The sequence below is a fragment of the Montipora capricornis genome, chromosome 13, assembly GCF_036669925.1.
Source record: "Montipora capricornis isolate CH-2021 chromosome 13, ASM3666992v2, whole genome shotgun sequence".
In the NCBI taxonomy this organism is placed as follows: domain Eukaryota; kingdom Metazoa; phylum Cnidaria; class Anthozoa; order Scleractinia; family Acroporidae; genus Montipora; species Montipora capricornis.
Window position 1 is genome coordinate 27,717,929 of NC_090895.1, and position 9,741 is coordinate 27,727,669.

A 9,741-nucleotide genomic window follows, 5' to 3' on the forward strand; every position below is an offset into this window, starting at 1 on the left:
AAAACCAAAACCAATTGTTTCTTGCACATGCTACTTTTCCTGCGCTTTGAGCAAGTTGCATGGAATTGCTATGAATTTTGATTTGGTTCATTGCGCTTTTTGCACCTGCTGTGATTGCTTACTACTAATAATAATAATAATAATAAATTGAAATTTATACCGCGCAGTTTCTATAAAAATGCGTTTGTCTAGTAGTAGTACTACCACTACTATCCATTAACGTCTTGTTCCACTTGTGGGCGGGCATGGCGGCACATGGTTTCGCACACCATTCCTCCATGCATCCCTGTCGGCAGCCAGTTCAGGTGCAAGACCTGATAATTTAAGGTCTTCTTTGATCACCTCTGCCCAAGTTTTCCGGGGTCTACCTCTGCGTCTACGACCCACAACTTCATGGAACCTGATTGAGGAGATTGAGCTATTTGCCCTCTCGACATGCCCAAACCACCGAAGCCGCGATTGGTGAAGAGCTGCTTCTAGACTGACAATCCCCAGCTTACTGCATAAGGCCCTCAGACTGGTATTGTTGTCAGGATTGATGCCACACATCCACTTCAGCATTGCTCTCTCGTTCCTCTCCAACCTCGCCAGGTCCGCATTCCTAGGGGCCCAACACTCACTCACATAGAGCATGGCACCCCTGACACAGCATTCATAGACAGTACCCCTTGTACAAAATGACAAACTCTTGCATGAGAGTATGGGTAGCAGTTCTCTGAATTTACCCCAAGCAGCTCTTATCCTGGCTATGATGGCAGTTTCACAACCACCACCAGCACAGATTGTGTCCCCAAGATAAAGAAAGGAGTCCACAACTTCAAGGGGTTGCTCGTCCAACGTGACACTATTGCAAGGCCTGCCATCGATTGGACGCGCTGTACCTCTGCATCTGCTACATCTAAATGTAGGGACTGAAGTTAGTCTGTCGGGAATCTGGCTACATTTCTTGTGCACCCAATGAGAACAACCATTACAAAAGATGGAGTTACTTCCGACTCCCTTCCTGTATATAGCACAAGGGAATTTCTCTGAGTCACATAGGGAGTACAAGTTGGGACCAGACATCAGGATCTTCGTCTTGCTCATGTTGACACGAAGTCCCTTGGATTCCAGACCGAGCTTCCAGGTGCACAACCTCTCCAGGAGATTATCAAGGGAGTCAGAGGATATGACCAGATCATCAGCATACAGGAGCTCCCAGGGACAGCCAATGCGAAGATCACGTGAAAGGGCTTCCATCACTATTATGAAGAGGAAGGGGCTCAGGACAGAACCCTGGTGGACACCTACTTGCACTTTGAAACTGTCACTGAGGGAATTATTGACACGCACTCTACTTGATGCTTGAATTAATTAATCTGGTACTGGTATTTGTTTTATGTCACTGAATTGAAAACTGCTATATTGGGACGCATGTCAATCATGAGAATTGTTGAGTTTTGATAAGAGTACTCTAAGAAATTTAACCTCTTAGAGTAAAGTGGAGAACCAACTTTTGATACCCTTTTCCAAACCTAACTATAAATCCTACCCTTCAGACTTGTACATGCCTATTTAGGTTATAAAAATGGGAATACTGGCTTCAACACTCTATTTGTATTTAATAATTTGCTTAAATCTTTTCCTCCTGAGAGTGAAAGCTACACTTTAGATTTTACTCTGTCAAATGTCAGACAATTTTACTCGTCAATGGGGTGTGCCTCAGGGGTGAATGGGTTAACCTTATCAGTTGATTACATTATATCACTCATCCTTCTTTGTGCCTGTGTAATAAAGAACCACTGCCAGGTATGAAAATGTAATTTTTTTCTTATCTTAGGTACATTCATCGTTTCCGCCATGCCCCACCATCCAGTCGTCAAGAAAGAGATCACAGCTATTTTGACAGTGGCAAAGTGGGTGAATTCTGGTGGTTATCACCCTCCCCTCCCAGTAGCTCTACACCTAAAGACTCAACCCCTCCTGATCAGCTCCTGGGACCCTCCCCTCGTCCAAGTCTCTCTCCAAAACTGAAGAAAAATGCAACAAGAAGGAGCCCATCTCCATCTTCTCCAGTTTTGGTTAGCATAGTAGCAATAATAAAATTATTAGTATAAGTTACACTAAAACAGTGGATAGCGTTAAAGGCATGCTCTGATTGGCTACTCAAGTCATACTCTGAATATCCCTTGCCATTCCACTTATGTCCAGGTTTGACCCTAATTAGATGCACGCCCAATTTTGACATCCAACACAAAGTGTCCCTTTAAGTCTACGCATTTGCTACCTATTTTCAACAATAAGGTAAGGGTAAAGGTTAGCGTTATTTTTAGCTTTGGGTAAATGCAGCAGTTAATCTTCACCTAAAGAGTAGCATTTGGGGGACACTTTGTGACATAAATTGTCTGTATTCTGAGACACAAGTGATGCTGAAGTTGGCTAGAAGAGCAAGGGGACACTTCGTGACGCTTATTGAAATCCGTGTGCATCTAATTAGGGTCAAACCTGGACATATCTCTGCTATTCACATACGAGCAACTCGCTTGGGGTTTCTGCCTGAAAATATAGTAATCGTTGCTGGACTTAATGAATGAAAATCATAGTTTTGTGCTATTTTATCTCGCTTTGTGCTGGTGGTGAATATTTACCAAACTTCTTTTTCAGTGAATAGTTGTTAATTAGTTATACAACTTTCTTAAGGGAGGGTTTCTGATCCAGAGGATAGAGTTTTCCTAAAAAAATCTTGCTTAAATTAACTAATTAACTAGAATTAAAAGAGAGTGGTTGTAAATCAACATTCCCTATATCATGTCAACTTGAAGTCAAATATTTTTAAATTATTGATTAGGTGGTACATCCCTCTGGACATCAAATTTTGTTTTTTAAAAATTGGTCTCAAAATATTGCTTGTTGTTATACCTTTTAGTTGTTGTGAATTTTTGCTTGGTATTGTTTCTTGAAAACTCTGTCTTTAAGTTGCATAAATTGTATTAATTTTTTGAGTCCCACATTTCAGAAAACAAGGAAGGTTTTGTCACCTTCCAAATCATCTGTGGAGGGTTTGGATGCAAAAACAGTAGATCTTCAGCAACGAGCCCGGAAATTGCTTGAGAAAAGGTATCAAGCTTTGCGGTGATGGAATCACTCTGGAATCGCTCAACGTGTGGAGGAACATAAACGATTGGTAATCGGCAACCATGTGAGAGGACAACATGGAAACAAGCCATGTGAAATCACAAAGAACTTTAGGGGCCTGAGGAAGTGCTCAAACAAGTTGGATTGTTTGAATTTTGAATTGTTTTTTTATTCGGGACCTTAAGCCAAAATTAAACAAACAGAGTGATTCCATCCACGCAAAGCTGTTTGCTTCACACTTCTAATAGTTTTCATTTGCTTCACCTCTTATTTACACTTCATTTTCGCATTCTGTTATTTTTATTGTTCGTATGTAAATATTTAGCTTTTTACCTTTCATTCCAATTGTTTCAGAAATTATATACGTGCAGAATTTTTTATCCATGAACTTGAACTTGAAAATGGCCGTGGAGTGGTCAAAATGTCGTTCTTATTATTTATCGCTCGTTTTTATAACAAAATACTACACTTTATCATCAGTATTGATTACAGGGCTCACAGTTCACAATGCCATGGAACTTGCCAAAGAAAGCTAAGTGTATCTCTATCTTTTTCATCAGAAGGATTGATAAATGTGCTTTTGCCTTTTTTAAAGTGAGAGCACGTTGGAGAGTTCATCAAGTGAGGCTCATAGACCCAAAAAAGCAATGCAATATGAACATCCAAGGGAAAGAACGAGAGGAGTATCTTCTGCACACAAGTCATCAGGACACATCCAGGAACTTCAGCAGCCACGGCATCAACTGCGCCCAGCACCACCTCCTGAGGAAGACATTTTGTATCAGTGGAGGTTGGCAAGAAAGATGGAGAAAGCATATGAGCAAGTTGCAAAATGGGGACCCAGTAGGAGTAACCTACCATCAGTGCAAGTGCAGGCTCTTTCAAGTGCATCCACAGTCTTGCCAAGAACAAAAACTCCACTCCCTGTACCTCTAGGGGACATGTCATACCAGGCAACAGGATTGCGTGGACCAACACTCAGTGAACCAGTGCGATCTTTAAGTTTGACCACTGAGACTCAAACAACTTTTGCTGTATCCACAGCTGTTTTGTCTGACAGACTGGCAGTTCCCTCAAGAGTGATTCCTTCACATTTTGACATCACTTCACAAGCCACACCTTCACTTAGCGAATCTCAGGCAGCAGTGGAGCAGTCAGGACATCCCTATTCCATTATACCCAGCACAGGAGAACCAATTACACGCCCAGTAGGCCCACAGTCATCCCATAAACCTTTTCTTATAGAGCAGGCTAAGTTTGAATCAGGGCAAGTGCCATCTCACATGCATCTTTCTTGTGATATTTTACCATGTCCCCATCAAAAAGCCCTGATTGAAAATGAAATGACTGATAAAGTCCCTTTAAGCATTCCAGTGGTTGATATAATGCTGGGAGAAGCACATAAGGAAGAACGAGAAAGTGAAAGAAATAGAAAGCCATATGGACCATTGACAAGACAATTATCCGATGAAAGGGGAGATTATTTGGAGAGAGCACTGCCTCAAGATGAAGTAAACTACAAAACACCTTTAAGTGTTCCAGTAGTTGATTCAATGATGGCAAAAGTGCAAGAAGGAGAACCCTCTACTGAAAGGAGTGCCAAGCCAAGTGGATCAGTAACTAGAGAATTATTTGACAAGAGGCTTACATCACATGGACAGCAAAGTGAATCTGACGAAGCCAGGAGTAATAAAAGACTGCACCATTTGCAAGAGGGATGTGATGTTTTACCAGCGGCTGAAAAACCTAAAGTAAGGAGAGACAGGAAACCAAAACCAAGAGAAATACATAAAGTTTCAGAGGGCTCCGATCCTAATGACCTACTGAGTGGTGTTATTGGGGAGGTATGTAACTTAAAACAAATGAATGGCTACCACACTTCATGTCCTTCTATGGTTGAGTTTTTGGAAGCAGGGATGGTGATAGCTTTGGCTTCAGTTTGATTTGAGTGACCTAAGCAGCCAGCACCTTTAATTAAGTTGAGTACAGCCAACAGATTGCCATTTCATTTCTCATGGTTTGTCACAAACCCTCCCTGCTTTATCAGCTCAGTGCTCAGTTTCTGCAAGAATATTTGAATACATGTAGGAAATGCTGCTTTGTGGTTGTTAGGGTAGTGATACTGAAGCTCTAAATATTGCTATCAACTGATTAGGAAAGGAAAGGAACTTTATTAAAGCGTCTAGTCGTTTTATTGTTGGAGCACTAATTGGGGACACTGTAAAATTTAATTAACAATTAATGCAAATCAAGTCAAATGTTAGGTGGGTTAGGTTTAATAAATGCTATATTTGACCAACGTAAAGTGCATAGCATTACATTTGAGTATTGGTTGATTCTGGACAATGATGCTGGGTGGGGCCACTTTACTCTTATGAAATCAGGTGATAAGACCAATGTTCTGTGCTTCAAACTAATGCAGAATCACAGTTTCCTTGAAAGTATCCCCCTTAGCTACAAATTCTGTTTACAATGATGTAATTATATCTGGTTGTGTATGGAACAGGTTGTCTCGGAGCGATTGTTCTCCACGCCTCGTTCTTCAACTTCCAGTTTGGCTGAGAGTCAGGAAAGTGTTCTTGTGAGAAAGCCAAAACCGCAAGACCATGGTCATGGTATGGACTGACTTCCTTGTTTCCTCTAATACTGCTGTGCATTCCAAGGGAAGGAGCAAGCGATAAATAGAATAATTATAATTATTGTTGTTGTTGTTGTTGTTCACTCTGTCCCCTGGAAAAAGGCTGTGTCCTTTTTTTCATCAAACGTGGCTTGCCATTATTGTGGAAAAGAATTCAACTGAAATTGGAGCTCAGTGAAAGGAATCAGATCAGTTCTATCTGAGTCAAGTCCGTTCGACAAGAATAACGTTAGCCATGCTTGTAGGAGGGGTCTCCTAATGGGCTTCCCAGGAAGTAATAGGAATGTAAAGAAACGACATAAATAATGTCTGCAAAACGGCACTTCAAAATATAAATTTGCACAGTGGTGAAATTTTCTCCAATAAATCATTATTAACTTCGTAAAACATCTTCATCTTCTGTTCATTCTTCAGCTTTAGAACAAGAAAATACTACTCCTGCTGTCATCTCTGATAGTGAATTCTCAGATGATGAAATACTAAAGATACTACGCCAGCGTGCATGCAGATATAGAGAGCAACTGAGGTTGGTTAAGTTAATAAAATTAATATGTGGTCAGTAAGAAGGGAAACTTTTAATCCTTGTGGGGGGGGGGGGGGGATGTTGCATATGAAGGGGTGGGGAAGCTCCTTGTACATTTTGAATTAAACCCCTTTATAAAAGGAGACCAATCTGGGCATGGCCCAGGCTTGTTTTGACCCCTGAAAGAGACCATATTTAAAACATAAAATATATATTTTTCGAATAAGTAAAGATTTGGTAAAACATTTGACAATAAAAATCTGCGATAAAATATTATAAAACAACATGGCACGACGTTTCGACGTTTCCAGAACGTCATTATCAAGTAAAAATGAAGTAATGAAAGAGAGTATATATATAAAGTGAAGATATGAATAAATTAAAAGGCATTAAAAGTTAAACAAAGAGTTTGGCCCTAATGGAGTCGCTCTGGGTATTTAAATTGGGTCTTATTGTTCTTATGTATAACATTTCATAAACGAGACAATCCCATTTCGTGCTACATTTTTTAAGCATTCTGAACTGGCTCTCATTGAGTAAGTCAACGTTCCCATGGGCATCTCTCAGATGGCGACCAATGGCAGAATATCGATGATCAGCAATGCGTTGAAACAGATGACGCGTCGTATATCCGACGTAATTTGAATCACACAAATCACATTTAAAGCAATAAACAACGCTATGCTAAGACCCAATTTAAATACCCAGAGCGACTCCATTAGGGCCAAATTTAATGCCTTTTAATTTATTCATATCTTCACTTTATATATATACTCTCTTTCATTACTTCATTTTTACTTGATAATGACGTTCTGGAAACGTCGAAACGTCGTGCCATGTTGTTTTATAATATTTTATCGCAGATTTTTATTGTCAAATATATATTTTTATATCTTTTTATGTGCAACCCTAATTGAGACCTTCATGGCTACATATGATGGCATTTGTGCAGAAGACCTTAAGTGAGACCAAAATTTGAAATTTACTCCCCTAAGTGAGACGACGAGTATCCTTGTCCCTTTCATATACCTGTCCACCCCCAACCCCCCCGGCTCTAAATAAACAAACTAAGATACAATAATAATACATTAACAACTGCATTGCTAAATGGAGATTGGGTACCTGGGATATGTCCAGGGGCTTCAACTGGAGGCCAGCCAGCCAGCTCCTTGACCGATTAACGCTCCCATGGCCAGCAATCCCCGCAACCCAGCCATAAGCCCCCATGCCAAGCTGAAGGGCGTCTGGACTAAGCAAAGCTGCTGGAGATGAAGGGGCTCATGGCTGGGGGAGCCAGAACCCCAAGATCACCAAACCTGAGGCACCCACACTCCTACACCTGCCGCTGCTCCACTAAGCAGCAAACATACCTATAAAGCTACACGACCAGACGCACTAGCAAGGGATGCCGCTGTGTCCTGATAGATCTTCATCACTGGACCACCGCCCAAGCATCTTGATTAAGTGGTCAGGGAAACCTTCCTGAGCTGATGAAGTTGCTGCCCCAATTTGGAAGCTGTGCCCCGAGAAGGTACCTGGGATGCCAGCAAACGACAGCCTGGATTGAACGAAAGATGACAGGGCCTGACAAGTCAAGGAAGAGCCATCCTAGTGTTGAAAAAGTGGGCCATAACTGGAACCACGAAGAGTAAGCAATGAGCAGAGGCCTGAGATTGGACACATGGAGGATGCATTACGGCCCAAATAAATAAAACACCCTTGGCGAAATCAATCTTTGAACACTTTATACGCACACGAATACAAGAAGGGTTGTGCTGGCTCCTGCGGTGAGATGAACTTCTGCGTCAAAGAGGATAATTCACTGTAAACTCTCCTGCTCGGAGAAAACCAAAAAATCCAAGACAACAGGCTGCCCAAAACATGATGTGCTCTTTGTTTGCAAGATCCAGGGTCTGGAGGATAACTTGATCTTCATGAGGCCCCCGGTTATAGGCTGGCGGCGGATCTGACGAAAGCCCTGATGGCGCTTGATGCCCTTTAACACTTGGTGGATTTGGAGATAACCCGTTAGGGGATCTGCAAGGCCATTATCAACATGGAGAGAGCGAAATGCCGATAAATATGCCTTAATAGAAGTGTGGTGAAGGCGATTTGCTAAATGAGCAGAAAAACGTATCAGAGTATGTTCTGAAACCGGAAGGACCCCGGCTGAGCTGTCTCCACCAAACTCGTTGACGTTGCACGCGAGCGTAAACTCTTCTTCTGGAAGACGCCAACCCTTGCGTAAGGTAATACTGGCACTTGTCTGTCAGAGTACCTGTAGCTCTTCGAGGAGAGAGCCAGGTATTGGGGTAGCCTGTGCTTATGGTTGAGGAGCTAGATGGCGGAATTTCTGAAATTGAAAACGAGTTGAAGTATCAACCACAGAGTTCCTAGCACACGCCACTGAGAAGCAGTAAAATAAAAGCAGTGCAGAGCTTCAATTAGAGAAAATCGACGAATCAAAAAGGCCAGACGTGATTTTTGATACCAGTCCTGAAGGTATAGGAGAATATCCTGGACCAATAAGGAAATCTCGCCCAGAGACAGATACCAAACGTGAAGAGGATAACAAAGAAGTGCTAGAAGCCGACGCAACTGGCGAGTTCCCAACGTGTGATGGCAATAAAGAGGGGAAACTGCAAACCGGGTTAGGCAACGTGGAAAAAGCCGAAACAAATGAAGGGACTACAATAGGGAAGATATCGTTGACATCACCTATTGTCATTAATGTACCAACCAGAGCCTAATTGGCTGTCGAAACGAAGGGTCTTTTGTTAAGAATCCCAACTGGCCGGAGGCAAACTAGTTAGCAATTTACAAGTGGAACAATTTCAACCCGTGGTCGGAACGTGTCTTGAACCCAACCACTGGGCCATACTGCCTCCTACAGATAATGTTCATAGTCAATTTCGCATCCGTTAGAATGGCAACCCAAGCATGGTTTTCTGTGGTAGTGTGGGTTTTTTTAGTTCAGAGTTGTAGTTTCAAATTGAAATTCAGCATTGATCTTTTGAATCTTTTTTTTTTCTTTTTCAGGCAAATAGACAGTTTATTGAATCAACAAAGTGTAAACCATTGATATAGAATCAAAACAAACTTACATAAACAGAATCATTGATTGGTTGGTAGGATTTCAAAATAAAGCTTTATCTTATTCGTGTGTGTTTCCTTGTATTATCTTCCATTGCTAAACAGCATATCTCAAATGAATAAGGGGGTTGTTTCTAAAGAAACTGTGGTGCTGCGTCGGTGGGGAAGTAATGTAAATTGACCACCTGAAACCCTGTACGGTGGTCAATTTACATTAATACCAACTCCGTTGATAAAACCCAATTTTTTAGTGTATCTCAAAGTTGTGTTGTAAACGGGATCTCAGAACTCCAACTGCTCAAGCAGAGGGATGCTAAAATCTCAATTTAATTCAGCAAGCGTTTCAGGAAGAAAGCATCGTTACCAAATACTC

The 9,741-nt window shown here is 41.5% G+C and overlaps 2 protein-coding genes across 5 annotated transcripts in view; one reads left to right on the forward strand and one right to left on the reverse strand.

Moving 5' to 3' along the window:
* Nucleotides 1-9,438, forward strand: part of LOC138029680 (proline and serine-rich protein 3-like) — a 19,819-nt gene extending 10,381 nt beyond the window's left edge. For all 4 annotated transcript variants that reach the window (XM_068877420.1, XM_068877421.1, XM_068877418.1 and 1 more), the window contains 6 exons: nt 1,820-2,060; nt 2,996-3,096; nt 3,710-4,958; nt 5,621-5,729; nt 6,167-6,278; nt 9,315-9,438. In XM_068877420.1, coding sequence (XP_068733521.1) covers nt 1,820-2,060; nt 2,996-3,096; nt 3,710-4,958; nt 5,621-5,729; nt 6,167-6,278; nt 9,315-9,357 — 1,855 coding nt within the window. In that variant the 3' untranslated portion in view covers nt 9,358-9,438. The remainder of the gene's footprint in view (nt 1-1,819; nt 2,061-2,995; nt 3,097-3,709; nt 4,959-5,620; nt 5,730-6,166; nt 6,279-9,314) is intronic.
* On the reverse strand, nt 217-1,350 carry LOC138029513 (uncharacterized; the record flags this gene model as incomplete). Its single annotated transcript, XM_068877228.1, has 1 exon — nt 217-1,350. A coding segment is annotated over one exon (1,134 nt), but the record flags the coding sequence as incomplete, so codon positions are not given.
* Nucleotides 9,439-9,741: the final 303 nt, after the last annotated feature.